This window comes from Dermatophagoides pteronyssinus, unplaced genomic scaffold (assembly GCF_027571235.1).
Source record: "Dermatophagoides pteronyssinus isolate colony J.1.1.1.1 unplaced genomic scaffold, Derpt_VIB-CSIC_2022.12 sq0010, whole genome shotgun sequence".
Taxonomy (NCBI): Eukaryota; Metazoa; Arthropoda; class Arachnida; order Sarcoptiformes; family Pyroglyphidae; genus Dermatophagoides; species Dermatophagoides pteronyssinus.
The window spans coordinates 97,041-115,412 of NW_027461534.1; the positions used below are offsets into that span (position 1 = coordinate 97,041).

General features: G+C 29.3%; 1 protein-coding gene across 1 annotated transcript; it reads left to right on the top strand.

Annotated features, from left to right (window-relative positions):
* Positions 1-97: 97 nt before the first annotated feature.
* LOC113798238 (uncharacterized) lies at positions 98-18,356 on the top strand. The gene is made up of 26 exons (XM_075821395.1): positions 98-358; positions 3,724-3,924; positions 3,992-4,672; positions 4,729-5,025; positions 5,115-5,312; positions 5,385-5,488; positions 5,553-5,646; positions 5,721-5,819; positions 5,896-6,093; positions 6,176-6,472; positions 6,537-6,819; positions 7,205-7,378; positions 7,785-7,919; positions 9,004-9,121; positions 9,492-9,617; positions 10,046-10,063; positions 10,211-10,435; positions 10,517-10,680; positions 10,775-10,986; positions 12,861-13,065; positions 13,188-14,114; positions 14,173-14,343; positions 14,416-14,493; positions 14,722-15,090; positions 15,130-16,935; positions 17,643-18,356. Exons 1-26 carry the CDS (start codon positions 107-109, stop codon positions 17,885-17,887), a joined length of 7,677 nt encoding a protein of 2,558 aa, XP_075677510.1. The 5' UTR covers positions 98-106; the 3' UTR covers positions 17,888-18,356.
* The last annotated feature ends 16 nt before the right edge of the window (positions 18,357-18,372 follow it).

Below are 18,372 nucleotides of genomic sequence, written 5' to 3' on the forward strand. Positions count from 1 at the left end.
TTATTGAATCGTGAGAATCGAGATCAACTAATCGATTAAATCGATATTTATCTTTTGAAAAAATCCTTGATTATTTCCTTGTTTTTTGATTATTTAAAAAAAATCAATGAAAATGGTCAAGTACAACAATAACAACAACAACAACAACAACAATGATGATTATGTTGATCATCATTATCATTTTCAATATCAACAAAATCCAAATCAAACCCAAACAACAACAACAACGAATACATCGGAAGATTACGCTAAAGAGAATCTATCGAAACGTGTTCGTAAACGTTTATCATCATCATCAAAATTATTTAGTGCTTGTTTTCATTTTCCAAATCGTCGTCGTCGTCGTAGTCTATCAACAGTAAGTTTCTTTTATCCATCCATTTTTGATTGACATAATTGTCATATGTTGTTTTGTCTGTTTTCTAACTCTCTTCAATGCTATTGATAATCATAAGATTTTTCTTACAAACAATCAAAAATCGCAATTAAACACCTCCACACTCCGTAAACATGTGTTGTTTTCAATGTAATTTTTTTGAAATAAACACACAACAAAGATCATTGATCGTTTCAATTTAATTTTTGGTATCAATGAAAGATCATTGACCATCGTTATTACTTAATGATGATGATGTTTTGATTTTTTGTTGGTCACGAAATATTATCAAAAAACAAAAAAAAAATCACGAAATTGTCACGAATTGTTTACGGATGTTAATGTTTTTTTTTTTTGAAAAAGAAAATTTCTCGCATTCTCATTCGATAGATGGCGGTACGGGGTCTATTTCCCTAAATTTTTTTCAAAATTTTAATTTTTCTGAATGCGGAATATCAAAGTCAATCATTTGACAGACAGTATGGTGACTATTTTGACAGGACCGGAAAAAAAGGTCATCCAAAATGAATGACATGACCTTTTTTTTGGTTGTTCATTAGATCAAAGACCGTTCAACCAAACAGAAAAGAAAAAACCCTGACAACAACAAATGAAATCAATTTCAATCGATCAAGAATGTGGAGATCAGAATGACGAAAACAGGCACATCACAATCAAATAAATACAGCTGGCTGGTTGACTGGATTCTTTCTTTTTCTTTGGTCGATGCTTGTCGCGCTAGCTAACCAGGAAAACCTAAAAAAAACTTGCTGCCATTCGCTCGCATACAACTGGATTTTTTTCTTTTGTGGATATCGCTTGATGGTTTATATCATCAACAGAAAACATCGCCAAAATTATTTTATTGAATGAAGGTTTCTATAGATGTTTCTCTCTCTCTCTCTTTTTATATCTGGATTTTTCTTTTTTGGGTGAGGCACAGTATAGTGTGTATGTAGTCTGCTGCTTGGTATGGTTGGTGCGTTTACCACATTTGATGATGATGATGTTTTGGTTGATTGATGGATTGATTATGTTTTTTTTTTTTTGGGTATCCTTCTTTCTTCACTGCATAGAAACAAGGGAATTTTTCTGAGAAGAAAAAACAGTTAAAAGTGCTCTATATATTCAATGTTGTTTTTTTGGGAAGATTTCCAAAGACGTAAAATATGTAATCAACAAAAAAAATTGTTATCGAAACTTTATCAAAACTTCAAATTCACTGCCATTCTGTTGTTGTTTCGTGTGTGCGTAGGTGTCTTGATCGTCAATCGTTTATCGTCGATCATCATCATCTTCATTTCATTTTTGATCTTATCGATCGACCGATGTTTGTTTGTTTGTTTGTTTGGTTGGTTAAATGAATGAAACAAACAAACAAAAAACTCGATCAAAACAAAACTAACCGGTTATTTTAACAAACAAATTGATTCGGAACATCAAAGAGAGAGAGAGAGAGAAAAGAATTTCATTTTGATTTTTGTTTTTCTTCTTTTCAATTGCTCAGTGTGTGTTATTCGTTGCATCGTTGAATTTTTTTTCTTCAAATGTTTATTTTATTTCATTTCATTCGAATTTTCGTTTTGTTTAACATTAATGATGTCATCGAATCGAAATAAAACATAGCAACAAGTTTTGAATTCTGTTTTTTTTTTTGTTGAAAAAATTAATGATTTTGGCTTGTGTTTTGTGTTGAAAGAAAAAAAAATCAATCGAATGTTTATTTTGATTTCTTGTTCTTCATCGAAAAAAAAATTCTTAAATCATTCTTTCATCAAGAATTTTCCACCCTTGTCAAGAATTCAATCTAAATATACACACACGCAAAACCTGTCAAACTCAAATTATTCAGATTTTTTTTCTTCTTTCTTCGTCACTCAAAATATGATTTTTATTGTTGATGACATTGTTGTTGTTTCGATTTCATGAAAACACGAACACACACACCCATTATAAATTTATATTTTTCATGTTCCAAATTTGATCCATTTTTTTGTATCATCGAGGTTACCTGAAGATCAATTGCGTGATAATAAGAAAGAAAAAAAAACGAAAAACAGAATCAGTGAAATACAAACCTGAATAACGACAACAACAACAAAAAATCGAACGCTAAGAATATTCTGGTGGTGTGTGTGTGTGTGTGTGTTCCAAATACCACTACTACCGAATATTGGGTACTATTACCACTACTACTTACATCATCATTGAAGTGATGAGTTAATACCTTGAATTTTTTTTTTCTTCTTCAATTCGGTTGTTTTGTTCGGGTGGCCAGAAACGAAACGAAAAAACCGAAAACGAAAAATCCGACGACCCCGACGATCAAACATTGCGGATAAATTGTTTGTGTTTCCAATGCAAAGTGTGTGTGTGTGTGTCCAACAACAAAAAAACTAAATATATAGCCACGTCCTGCAACATAGATACCCGAAAAAAAAAAGGAAAAACGAAAATATTCTGGATCAGTCTAAAAAACCGAACAAAAAAAAATTATATAGAATTCGATTCCAATGATGACGTCATGCTAATCATCAATTCTATTCGTTGAATATCGTTGTGAATAGAAAAAAAATTCTCGAACCAAATTCTCATCATTATCATCACTTCATTCAAAGTTTTTTTTTTCTGGTTGTCATTTATCAATTTTGAATGCGGATATTTTTTCTGCTTCTTCGTCTTTGTCTTTTTCACATTGATCATTTTTTTTTCTCAATGATATTCATTCATGAGTTTGAAACGATAAAGATAGCTAAAAGATAATCATTTTTTGTTTGTTTGATACTGCATATTTTATTCATATTTGTTATCCGTTATCATTTGTTGTTGTCGTAGTGTTTTCTTGTTTTTTTTCTTCTTCTTTGCTCGACACCGATTTTATGTCAAATTTTATCCAAAATTTTTTGATTTTTTCTTCCACCAATCATCATCATCGTTATCTTCATCATTCGTATCACACATATTTCGGTTGTTTGGGAAAAGTGTTTCATCCAACCATTATTGATTTCATTTGATTTTTTTTTTAAATTCTCATTCTTTTTGGCTGCTGAGAGAGAGAAACTTTTAAATGAAAATTTTTTCCTGAAAATAATCATTAGATTAGAATATTCTGTTGTTTTTTTTTGTTATTTATTCTTCCTATTTTTTTCTCTGTGTTATTTGTGAAATTTTAATTTGAAAAATGGTTACCGAAACTCAAATTCAACAACAACCACAACAACAACAACCATCATCAACAACACAATCTGCCAATGATGTACATCATGTACATCATCATCAGGTAATTCTGAACTAAAATGATAATGGAAAAATAATACAAATTTTTTTTTTTATTAATTTCAAAATAGACGGATGGTGTTGCTAGTTTTTTACGTGCAGCACGTGCTGGAAATTTAGAAAAAGTTCTTGAATATTTAAAAGGAAGTTTTGATATTAATACCTGTAATGCAAATGGTTTAAATGCATTACATTTAGCATCGAAAGAAGGACATGTACCTGTTGTTACCGAATTGATTCGTCGTGGTGCAAATGTCAATACAGCAACTAAGGTTTGATGAGAAAACAAAAATAATTAAAATTTTTCATTTTATTTATCGATATTTTGATTGATATTAGAAAGGAAACACAGCTCTACATATAGCATCTTTAGCCGGTCAAGAAGAAGTGGTCAAAGTTCTTATACAAAATGGAGCAAATGTTAATGTGCAATCTGTTAATGGTTTTACACCATTATATATGGCTGCACAAGAAAATCATGATGGTGTTGTTAAATATTTATTAGCTAATGGTGCTAATCAAAGTTTAGCTACCGAAGATGGTTTTACACCATTAGCTGTTGCATTACAACAAGGTCATGATCGTGTTGTTGCTGTTTTATTGGAAAATGATACAAAAGGAAAAGTACGTTTACCGGCATTACATGTTGCGGCAAAAAAAGATGATTGTAAAGCGGCAACATTATTATTACAAAATGATCATTATCCGGATGTAACATCGAAATCAGGATTCACACCGCTTCATATTGCTTCACATTATGGTAATGAAAATATTGCCGCATTATTATTGGAAAAAAATGCCGATGTTAATTTTGCTGCTAAACATCAAATCACACCATTACATGTTGCCGCTAAATGGGGCAAAGTAAATATGGTATCATTATTGTTGGATTATAAAGCAAAAATTGATTCAGCAACACAAGATGGTTTAACACCGCTTCATTGTGCAGCACGTAGTGGACATAAATCAGTTGTTCAATTATTAATTGAACGTGGTGCACCAATTTCACCGAAAACAAAGGTAAAATATGAAAAGCTTTTGGAAAATTAATCTTTAATCTTTGATCATCTAAATAGAATGGTTTGGCACCTTTACATATGGCTGCACAAGGTGATCATGTTGATTGTGCAAAAGTTTTACTTGATTATAAAGCACCGGTTGATGATGTTACTGTTGATTATCTAACACCATTACATGTTGCATCACATTGTGGACATGTTCGTGTTGCTAAATTATTATTGGATAAAAAAGCCGATCCAAATGCTCGTGCTTTGAACGGTTTTACACCGTTACATATTGCATGTAAAAAGAATCGTATTAAAGTTGTTGAATTATTACTCAAACATGGTGCATCTATTGAAGCAACTACAGAGGTTAGTGTAAATAAAAATTCATATAATTGAATAATTAATTAATCTTTCTTGTTTTGTTTAATCATCTTTTTTGTTAACCAAACAAACAGTCTGGTTTAACACCACTTCATGTTGCATCGTTTATGGGCTGTATGAATATTGTCATTTATTTAATACAACATATGGCCAATCCAGATGTACAGACAATTCGTGGTGAAACACCATTACATTTGGCTGCTCGTGCTAATCAAACAGATATTATACGTGTTTTGTTACGTAATGGTGCACAAGTTGATGCTAAAGCACGGGTATGTGTTTACATTTTTTAGATATTCAAATCAAATCAGGATTATAATAATTAATTTTTTTTTCTATAATAGGAAAATCAAACACCACTTCATATTGCAGCACGATTAGGAAATTCGGATATTGTTTCATTATTATTACAGCATGGAGCATCGATAGATGCTATCACTAAAGATCAGTAAGTTTATCTAATAATCAATTTTTATGTTTTCTAATCTAATATCAATCATAAATTCATAAAGATATACTGCACTTCATATTGCTACGAAAGAAGGACATGAAGAAACAGCAGCTATATTAATTGATAATGGAGCTTCATTGACCGCTCAAACAAAGGTTTGTTTCAATAATAATAATTATCAATTTCATGGTCTCATTTCATTTTTTTTAATTTCATTATCATTATACAGAAAGGGTTTACTCCATTACATTTGGCAGCTAAATATGGAAATATTAAAGTAGCTCGTTTATTGATTAGTCGTAATGCACCGGTCGATGCCCAAGGAAAGGTTTGTAAACTTTTTTTTTAAAAAAAATAGTAATAAATTAATAATAATTATTGACCATTTTATTTAATAAATATAGAATAATGTAACACCATTACATTGTGCCGCCCATTATGATCATGTAAACATTGCATTATTATTATTGGAAGAAAAAGCATCACCACATGCAACAGCTAAAAATGGCTATACACCATTACATATTGCTGCACGTAAAAATCAAATTGATATAGCTACAACATTGTTAGAATATGCAGCCAATCCAAATGCTGAATCAAAAGTATTAAAAAAATTATTATTATTTTGATTGTTATAGAATTTTCGATATTTATAATATTTTCAAATTTAAAAATCAAAATTAGGCTGGTTTCATACCATTACATTTGGCTGCCCAAGAAGGTCATTCAGATATGGTTGCATTATTATTACATAATCGAGCCAATGTTAATGCCAAATCAAAGAATGGTTTAACATCGATGCATCTTTGTGCACAAAATGATCGTGTTAATGTTGCATCAATATTGGCTAAAAATAATGCCGATATATCGTCACAGACCAAAGAAGGTTATACACCATTACATGCAGCTGCACATTTTGGTCAAATGAATATGGTTCGATTTTTGCTTAAAAATGGTGCCAATGTTGATACGACCAATTGTGTAAGTTAAAAAATTATTTTCCTATTCAATTTTTTTTAAATTACTGATTCAAATTCTTAAATAGCATGGCTATACACCACTTCACCAAGCAGCTCAACAAGGTCATGTTCAAATAGTCAATTTACTATTAGAACATAAAGCATCACCTAATGTTATTACAAATCAAGGACAAACAGCATTATCTATTGCACAAAAATTGGGCTATATTTCTGTTGTTGAAACATTAAAAGTTGTTACGGAAACAATTGTTACAACAACAACAACCACTATAACTGAAGAAAAATATAAAGTTGTATCACCCGAAATAATGCACGAATCATTTATGAGCGATTCAGAAGATGAAGGAGGTTAGTATAATGAATTATACAAATTATTCATTTAATGATGATGAAAAAAAATCCAATTTCCTGACAAATTTCCTTTTGTTTTTTATATATCTATTATTATAAAATATTAATCAATCAATCAATCGATTCAATTCGAATGATTTGTCAATCTTTTTTTCTCTCTCTATTTCTTTCTTCATTTCTTTATCTTTTTCTTTCTTCCATTCAATCCATCCATCTTCATCAAATGTATCTGTTTGGGTATCATCTTTATCCGGTGTTGTTCCACAAAAAAAACTTTTATTCTTTTCCTTCATTTCACTTTTACTGTTCATCTTTTTTTCTATCTTCAAATTTCGTACGGGCAAACACAAAATACACAAAAAAAACAAAACATTTCGATCAGGAGATGAATATGTAGTCGATACGGCCCAACAAAATGGTGGCCAAACAACAAATCAAAATGGTCATACCGGTATTAATATTGATAAACAACAACAACAACAAAAACAAAAACATCCATCTACTATAAATGAATTAAAATTATCACGGCCACAGACAAAAGTTTTCACCAAATCTAGTAAGTGATACACACATCAAACAAACACATTATACGCCCACGCATCCATATCAAGCATGATGATTGATTCTTTTTTTGCAAAATTTAATTTTGCTTTGGTTATGTGTTTTGAATTTGGTCATAATCAATCGTTTTATTTTCAAAAATTCAGGTCACGTGTCTCTCTTTTTTTTATTTATTTTAAAAAATTTCTTTTTCTTTTTCTTTTGATTTCACCTTGAAAACCAAATCATTAATTATCTTTATGCTGCTTTTTTATTCTTACAATGTCTATTTTTTTCTTCAAAGAAATTGCTTTATAATTGATTTTTTACGCAGAAGAAAATCGTTTTTGAATGAAAATTTACATATTTTTCTTTTTTCTCAATCCTTTTTCCTTCCTCCCCCCATTTGAAAAAAATTATAGCCGAAGAACTTTTAGTTGACAATCCATATCGTTATCTAACTGGTGATGAAATGAAATTTTTAGGTGATGATTCATTACCAATCGATGTGACCAAAGATGAACGTATGAATGATACATTTGGTAGAGATTCATTAGGTATGTTTATTTGTTGAAATGTTTTTTTTTTCGTTTGTTTGTTTGTTTTTATCTGATCATATACCTTGAATTTCCTAACCAACAACAACAACCATGTCAGGAAATGATTCACTAACCAATCATACATATAGAGACCAATATATATCACGCAAATTGAGAATGATGATCAAATGTTATGTAAAATAAACCAAATGGATAGATTGAGGAAGAAATTCTACTTTCTATTTGAAAGAAAATCCTAACAGTATCAACCAAAAAAACCATTAAAAGAAAAAAATGAAATAAGCTAATAATATCTTTATGTATCTTTACAATGAGATAAATGGGTTTTCTTTGCCAATATATACTGTATATATGTCTTCACATTTTTCTTCCTTTATTGCAGCAATAGCAAAAAAAAAGTAATGACAGAAACAGCAGCCATACCAACAATAATCATCATCATTAAAATAGTGAAAACATAAACACACATAAACACAATATCACCATATAGACATCATTTTTCATTGAATAAGTATATAAAATTTTTCGTGAATAACAACCATAACAAAAATCTCTCCTTTATGCGAAAGAGAATTCATTTTTTTATTTCCTTGAGACGCCAAACAAATTTGAATGACAAGAAATCCAATGTGTTTCTCTCATTCTCTATCTCTCACTAAAAGTTGATTTGCTTTACGCACACACCCATATATTCATTTACAGTTAGTTATCTTGAATTTATGTTTAGAGTGAGAGAAATTAAAGAAGAAAAAAAAGGAAAGAAATATCAATGCTTGCTTTTTTGGTTGTTGATGTTGATGATATTGTTGAAGTATATTTGGAGAAAAGAAAGATCTTTTTAGATACCAACTTGTTGTTGTCATTATCATTGATAGAAACAGTAGATGTTTTTTGTTTTGTTGTTGTTTAGCAAAATAGAAATCGATAATATTTGAATAAGACTTTTTTTCCCCTTGTTTGATGTATGCGATGATGATAATTTTGATTAGTGTTTTATAGATTTTAATCAATCAATCAATCAATCAAAATAATTTTACTTTGCAATCTTTTTCTCATTCATTTGATCATTTGATTAATCCAGCTCCAATCACAATTGATGAAGAATTAATATCACCACAATATTTTACAATGACTGAAAATTATGTTAATGCATTACCACCGGATAATATTGATTTATCACGTGCACCGGTCAATACTGGGTAAGTTTTTTTTCTTTTGGTTTGTTTTATTCCGTTTAGTTGTTTTCATGAGGAAGAAAAAGCCTTTCGATATCACAAGTGTATTGTGTGTTTTCATTGGGAAAAAACAAAATTCCCCAACAACAATATCAACGACAAGAGAATATAACATCTTTTCGCAAAGTCATTTTCATTGTTACATTCATCAAAAAATTCTTTTTTCTTTGATTTTTTTCTGCTATTGTCATCACATCATTATCGACGATGAAATTGTCAATTTTACCATAGTTCATCGCCATTGTTCTTTCATTTTGATTTTCTCATTTCAAATTTTCATTTTAATTTAATGAATTTTTTTCCCATTATTTTTTTTTTTTTGGTGATGAAAAAGTACGGATGATATGATGATAATCAATCAACAAAAACAACAACAAGAATTAAATGAACAATTAACAATGATAGTAACAAAATCATCAGTTAAACCATTAGTACCATACAAATGTATGGCACGTTCAAGGTTCGAATTAAAAAATTTTTTTTTGTGATGATAATAATGATTTTGTGCTTCAAAAATTCGGTTATTAATCTGTGAATCTGTGTTGTTATTGTTTTTCTCTGATCAAAAAAATAAAAATTTCAACAAGCAAAAATGGCTTCAATGTTCGCATGTGGATGTTTCACAATCGCTAATGTTTTTTTTTTTTAATTCTAATCATCCCCTTTTTTAAGCCTTTCAAAAAACAAAATTACTTGAACAAAAGATTAATAATGATTTTTTTTCAAATTTTATTTTGTTTTCCCCTTTAATTCCTTTATGCTTTTATTTTCGTTTCCCAATCGGATCAAACCAAATCGAAATCCTATTTATCACCATTGCTGTTCTGCTATTGAAAAATAAAAATAATTAAATATCGCGCCTTTTAATAAAATTTTCAAAAAAAATAGACCATTAAAATGGAGAAAGTGAGTTTTGAAATTGATTTGCTTGCTAAACTTTTTTGTTTTGTTTGAATTTTCCTTTCCAATTCTTATTGAATAACTAATGATTGAATTTTTCTTTTTCTTTTTTTTCATCATCGTTTCGTTTCGAAATCAATCAAACAATTTTAGCTTTTTGGTAAGCTTTATGGTCGATGCTCGTGGTGGTGCAATGCGAGGTTGTCGCCATTCAGGTGTACGTGTTATAATACCACCACGTAAAGCACCAATGCCAATGCGTATTACATGTCGTTATGTAAAACGTGAAAAACTTATCCATCCACCACCATTAATGGAAGGTGAAGCATGTGCATCACGTATACTTGAAATGGGTCCATCCGGTGCAAAATTTTTAGGGTAAATCATTGTGATTTTTGTTTTTTGTATTTTCTCATTAATGATTGACCTGTTTTTTTTTGTTTTGTTGTTTTCACAAAGTCCGGTCATAATTGAAGTGCCACATTTTGCATCATTACGTGGTAAAGAACGAGATATTGTTATATTTCGTAGCGATAATGGTGAAACATGGCGTGAACATACATTGGAAGCAACTGAAGAAGCTGTACTTGAAGTTTTAAATGCTAGTTTTGATGGTGAAAATGGTAGGATTTTATTTTTATTTTGAAAACTTTCGAAATTTTTGAATGTCTTTTTTTTAAATACAAATAATGTTTCCAATTTTTTTTCCACAATTAGATGTGAACGGATTAGACGATTTTCATAATAATCGTATTACACGAATATTAACAACAGATTTTCCACAATATTTTGCAATCATAACACGTATACGACAAGAAGTACATGCAATTGGACCTGAAGGTGGAATACTTAGTTCAACTGTTGTTCCACAAGTGCAAGCAATTTTCCCCGAAGGTGCATTAACCAAAAAAATTAAAGTTGGATTACAGGTAGGCAACAATAATAATGATGATAATGATAATGATAACGAGAATGTCAAGGCCAGAAAAAAATTTGTAAAAAAACGATCATTTTGGAATAATTGGTTTGGTTGTAATTGTAGAAAATCTAACAAACAAATTATTCATAATAACAGTAATAATAATGATGTCAGGGATGAAAAATTAAATTTAAATCAAAATGAAAATGAAATTATTGAAAATATTGCAATGAAAATAATATCATCTAAAAAAGATGATAATTTTGAAGGACAACAACAAAAATATGATAGTATGATGATTAAAAAATCGGATAATGTTCAAAAAGAAAAATCCGAAATCAATAATAATAATAATGTTGATGATAATGATCATTATTTAGCTAAAAGTAAAAAAATTAACGAAACATTTAGCCAGGAAAGTCAAAATAATAATCATCAATCAAAAAGAAAATTATCATCATCCGCATTGATATTAACAAATATAACCACTGTACGTAAAGCATTAGAAAATTCGAAATCTAATCCACCAATCACAAATGAACAACAGAATGATCAACAAAATAATAATAAAAGTGAAAATGATCAACAACAGATTAAACGTGATTCAAAAGTTGAATTATGGGTAGTTATTAATAATAATAATGCTAATAGTAATAAAATGATGAAAGATGATACTACTGTTGATGATGATAATGATTTAGCTAAAGATCAAAATGTTAATGATGATGATAATATCAATGATAATGTTGAAAATCAAGAACAACAACGTCGTAACAATATTCTACATATTGTTAATATTAGACCTGTTAAACATTCATTAATTAATTCGAATGATGATAATGTTTTAAACAATATTACAAATGATGATAAATTAATGATTAATAATTCTAATCATAATGATGCGGAAAAGGATGCTAAAAAGGTTGTTGATGATAAAAAGATAGTTAAAAAACAAACAAAAGAAAGAAAGAGTAAGAAAAATTCAAAGGATAATGATAATAATCGACAAATATTAATCGATAATAGACGATCTACATTACTTTCACGTACATTAAATCGTTTATTTCCACGTGTTTATCTACTTTCACAGACACTTTAATTTAAAAAAAGAAACTTAATAATAGAAAAAGATTCACACACACTCACACCAAACATATCCTTGAATGTTCATTCACAAACTAAAAAACCAATCAACCAATCAATCATTATCGTTATCGTTGTTGTCATACGTATATTTTTCCCTTCTCTCAAAAAAAAAATCTTTGATTCTGTATCACAAGAATCAAAGATTATCTCTTATCTAACCTCACTTTTTTTTCCATCCACTCATTATTCTTATTCTATCTCTGTTTTCTGTTGTCTATGTTATTTATTTAATATATCTATGTCTATGTCTGTTTGTTTTTTAAAACTTTAAACTAAAATTCTTTCATGTCTTTGTTACTCCAACCTCACACACACACACTTTAATTAATTACTTGTAATTCTAAAATCATTATTTAAAACACAAATTATGAAATTGTTTCATCCCAAAAAAAAAACGATTCTATCAATGAAAATGAATAAATTTCATTTCCAAAATTCTCTTTTCTTTCTTACTTTAACTCTTTGTTTCTTTTCTGTTTACTTTCAATTTTTCCTCTCGGTCACATTTTTCTCTTGGTCAATATAAAGATAGTGTCAGTGTGGGTGTTTTTAGGGGTTGAATTTTGAGAATTTTCAAATTGCCTTGTCATTCTTGTCGAAAAACAAACTATGGAAATACTTTTTGCTGATCAAAAATTTTTTTTCTTCCCTTATTTTTTTCTTCTTTTTTTTTATTTTTTTTATCTGTTTTATTTTGAAAAAATTTTGCAAAAAAAAACCAATTTAAAAACCTTTTAGGCCCAACCTATTCCAAATGAATTGGTTACAAAGCTGTTGGGAAATCGTGTTGCCGTATCACCAATCTGTACTATTGAACCAAGACGACGAAAATTTCATAAACCAATTACATTGACAATACCGTTACCACAGGCGGCCAACAGAGGAATGATTAATCAATATTCGGTTGATACACCCACGTTAAGGCTTCTATGTAGCATTACAGGTCCGTTTTCCAATTGTTTTTTTCCATTTTTTCATTTTATAATTTTTATCTTTTTTTTTCTCCCATTTTTGTTTACGTTTTGTTTGGTTTTTTTTGTTTTGTTTTTATTTGGTTATGGTTAGGAGGATCAGCAAAAGCTCAATGGGAAGATGTGACCGGTTCAACACCATTAACATTTGTTAATTCTTGTGTTTCATTTACAACAACTGTTTCGGCAAGATTTTGGTTGATTGATTGTCGTGAAATTAATAATGCGACAAAATATGCAACCGAATTATATCAGGAATCAGTTAATGTACCATTTATGGCTAAATTTGTTGTTTTTGCTAAACGTTTAGAACAGAATGAAGCACAAGTTCGTGTATTCTGTATGACCGATGATAAAGAGGATAAAACATTAGAACATCAGGAACATTTTACTGAAATTGCAAAAAGTCGTGATGTTGAAGTGTTAGAAAATAAGGCACAATTTTTAGAATTTGCCGGAAATCTAACACCGGTTACAAAATCTGGTGAACAATTATATTTAATATTTAATGCATTTCGTGAAAATCGTTTACCATTTTTGGCACGTGTTAAAGATTTAACACAAGGTCCACCATCCGGTAGAATTGCATTTATGCGTGATAGTAGAAAAATTAAATCTGATCATCCACAACAACCAATCTGTACATTGAATTTAACATTACCGGAAATTATGACCGAAATTCCTGTAAAAAAATCAGAATCTTTTTCAAATGATATTAAAATGGCAACAAAACGAGATAAACGACAAATCGATGGACCAATGACCAATGGTTTTAATAATCATCATGATGAAATTGTACAAGAACCACATTTTGAAACAACAACAACAACAACAATGACAACAACTACAATGATGAATGTTCAACCAGTTGATAATGAACAAAATATTAGTAGTCCATCATCATCGACTAATGCATCAATCAGTATGTCAAGTGATGATCAGAAGAAAAAGAAAAAACAACAGCAGCAGCCGCATCAACAAATTGTTGAACAAACAATTACTGCTACTGAAATTCATAAAGGTATTTACAAAATGAAAAATGGAAAGAAAAGAAAAACTAATTTTATTCATGTTAATAGATGTAGCTGATACAATGACTAAACCTGAAATGGAAACATGGCAATCAATTGAACAGGATACCAGTCAAGTTTCAGTAACCAGTTTACCTGATGATGAAAAATCTGAACAATCATTAACAATTTCCAGTAATGTTAATGATGATAATGAATCAACAATTGTTAAACAAAAAGGTTTATTTTTCTGGAGATTTTCGTTGTAGTTGTCAAATTTCTAACTTTTTTTTTCATTTCGACAAAATATAGAATGGACCGAATTGGATGATAATGATGGTGTTGTTAAACACATTCAACAAACAACAGTCAAATCACAACAACAATCCGGTAATTTTTTTTGACTAAATGAAACTTTGTTCTTTGATTATTAACTGATTTTATTTAACTGAAAAAGTTTCTTTGAGCTAACATTTTTCATTTCCTTTCTTTCTTTCTCTTTGCATGAAAACAAATTCTGTTTTTTCCACTTTTTCTCTGTCGTTACCTTTTTCGGGATTTCTTTTGGGGTACTAATGATTAAAGAACCAGAAAGTCCAAAAAGTGATGTTATCAAAGTGGATGTTCAACAACCACAACAACAACAGGAAAAAATTGAAACAACTGTAAGTCAAAAATCTAAACAATCACAATCAAATACAATCAAAGATGATTTTAAGATGGATATTGTTTCAAAACAACCATCGTTTGAATCATCATCAGTTGTAGAAACAACGATAATTCAAAAACCACAAAAAATTTCCGAAACAATTTCAATTGTTTCATCAAATAATGATAATAGATTAGATGATATAAAACGTGAAGCGATTACAATCACAACGAATGTTGTTGAACGTGCAAAAAATGAATTATCAAAAAAATCCATGATAATGCCTATGGTAAAAAAATTTTCGGAAGAAATATCCGATGAAGATATGGTTGAAAAAGGTGATATTGAAGAAATAAAAGATAAATTATTACATTCAGGTAAGCGATTATCAAAATCACCGGCTACTACACCTACTACCGAAATGATAAAACCAATGATGGATATTGTTAGTGGTCCTGGTTTGATAACGGCGAAAGTGTCAACATCAAAAAGTAGTGGTCTAAGAATATCACCTAGTCGTGAAGAAATTAAAGAAATAATGATGTCATCATCTGAATCATCACAACAATTTTCTGATCAATATCGTACACCAACATCAAGTCGACCACAATCAAGTGAATATGATAATATAGCAATCATACCGGAATCAATGTCAAGATCTGGTAGTCATATTAGTTCAGAATATGTTACATGTCCAACAATGACTAGAGATTCATCATCATTTCATACGATACCAAGTCAAGAATTAACAAGTTCTAGTCAATATTATACACCACAATCAAATTTAAGTTCAAAAACTAGTTCACAATCAATTGAAACAGTTGAAAGTTCATCAAGTAATATTGGTGATTTATCCGAAACAAGTGAAACAATTGTTCATGATGATGATGATGATCATAATGATCATATAATTTCACCAATTGATAATGATGGTAATTATTTTGATGAACATTATCATAAATTAGATCAAATTGATACATCAAATATTGAACCATTTAATTATGATATACCATCATCAATGTTAAAAAATGATATCGATGAACAATCATGGTTAACTAAACCTAGACAATCATCATCATCATCATCATCAGATGTATTGATGCAAACAACAACATTGGATAGAAGTCAACAATATTATGTTGAACCATATGAAAATCCTGAACCAGTATCAATGTCATCATTTTATACACAAAAAACAACAACAACAACAACAACAGCTAGCCAACAACAACAACAACAACCACAATCAATAATTTCATCACAATTAGAATGTATTGATAAAAATTTATATACACATGTTGAAGTTGAAGAAGATATAAGTGAAGGTGATAATTCAGATTCATTACGTAAATATTGTGCTAGTAGTGGTGGTAATAATAATAATTTTCAACCATCATCATATCAAGCATCACCAAAAAATATGACCAATATTATTGGTCATCGTAATATTGGTGGAACTGGAAATACTTTTACCGAAACTGAAACAACGTCTTCAACTTCTTCTTCATTGAAAGAATTTGAAAGACTTGAATCGGAAATGTTTTCATTATCATCATCATCAACATCGAATAAAGATCAACAACAATCGCAGCAACAACAACAACAACAACAATTACCATCATCATCTACACGATCATCGGCAATGTTGTTAGATGTTGGTGATGATGATGATGATTTTCAGATGTCTGATTCTAAGCAATTGAATTTAGAATCAATTCAATCGGAAAATATTTTATTCGATGAACAAGAAGATTTTAATCCGGAAAGTTTAAATTCAGAATTAAGTCAGGTTACTTGTATAAAAATTTCAAATAATCATCAACGACAACAACAACAACAACAATCATCATCTGATGGTGGTGGTGGTGGTGGTCCACAACTTATAGATGAATTTGATCCATTAGTTCCATTAGATCATCAACAACAACAACCAGCAACAATGCTTGATAGTATGGATTCAAATCTAAATCCAGTATTAGATTGTGATTTTAGTTCACTTGGTTCTTCATCGATGAGTATGAGTGCTGTTTCAATGGAACGAAATAATAATGATACTGTATTACAATGTGATGATATTAATCTGGAACAACAACAGGAGCAACAACCACATCCAGCATTGATTGCATCAATGTCACAATCAATTGAACAGGCATCAACAGCCAGTGATGATCATGAATTTGTCGGTACGATTTATGAATGATTGATGAAATAATTTTTTGGTTTGGTTTGCCTGATTTATTTATTTATTTTGGTTGCATCCGATTTTGGTTTTGTTTTGTTTTTTTTCAATTTTTTTTTGTTTCGTTTTTAAATTCATTATTTGATTTGATTGATGATGATGATGATAACCCCCGTAAACCATAAAACAAAACAAAACAAAAAAATTCTAATTTTTTCCAATCATAACTATAGAAGATTTTCAAAATGGCAATATTTTAATGATGAATAATGACAATCAAAAACAATCATCGAAAATTACTATGGCCATAACTACAACAACAATCGATCGAATTAATCGTAATGATAATAATGAAATGAAAAATTCTGATTGTTATTGTAAAACGCATAAAAATTTGGAAAATTTAAATCAAAAATAATCAATAATCAATAGATGCTTTCCAAAAAAAAATCAATTTCAATAATTTTATTAGATGATTGATATTTTAGAGGTTTGAAAAATCAATGAAAAAATGAAATCTGATTTTTTAATTTTTTCGGTTTGATTTTGCTATTTTCTTCTGTTTGTTTTCAATTTTTTTCATTTGTTTTAATTTGTTTTTCTTTTGCCTGTAAACACTGAAAATACATTTCGCATGTTTTTGTTTGTTTGTTTTTTTTCAATGAATTTTAATTTGATTTTTTTCGGTTTTTTTAATTTCTTTCATTTTAGGAAGCTATAGTGCCGATGGAGAAGAAATTAGACCCACAGATTCAAGAATAATGATGACCGAAACAACAACAACAACAACAATGATGACTGATGATGATGATGGTTTAATTCAAATTGAGCACAAACATCAACAACAACGACGAAAATCATCATCATCATCAACATCTTCATCATCAACATCATCAACGTCATCATCATCATCGAATAGCGATAAAGATCGAAAACAACGTAAACAAAAACGATAATTTTAAATTCAATTCAATCAATCAAAACCCGACCCGAATGAATACCGTTCGCAATCATAATGAATAGTCATACACAACAACAAAATATTCAAATATTTATTAAAACGAAACAAAAAAAACAAAAAAAAACTTTACATTAACTTCAGATTTTTCACTTTTCAAAATTTTATTCCTGATTCATAACACACACATTACACACACACACACATAGGCAATTGCACAAGAATTTTTTTCTCTTCTCTTTCTCTTTTTGGTTTGTATCTTGCCCAGACATGCAATGATCGACCATTTTCTTCTCTCTCTCCACATTGCTGCCCGGTTTATGAATCCTAAAAAACAAGATTTTACGTTTTTCACAATCTCTCTCCATATGAAATTGATTCTAAAAAAATACTTATTGCGAGAGAAACAGAAATGATACAATTTTCAAACAAACAAAAAATATGAAATTTTAAATAAATTTTTTTTTTTTGAAAAATTTAAAA

Bases quoted from the DNA above. Each gene is read 5' to 3' on its own strand.
- LOC113798238 (XM_075821395.1), top strand. From the start codon at position 107: ATGAAAATGGTCAAGTACAACAATAACAACAACAACAACAACAACAAT. The intron at 3,925-3,991 runs GTTTGATGAGAA...GATTGATATTAG, and splicing joins ATGTCAATACAGCAACTAAG to AAAGGAAACACAGCTCTACA. The intron at 10,987-12,860 runs GTAGGCAACAAT...AAAACCTTTTAG, and splicing joins AAATTAAAGTTGGATTACAG to GCCCAACCTATTCCAAATGA.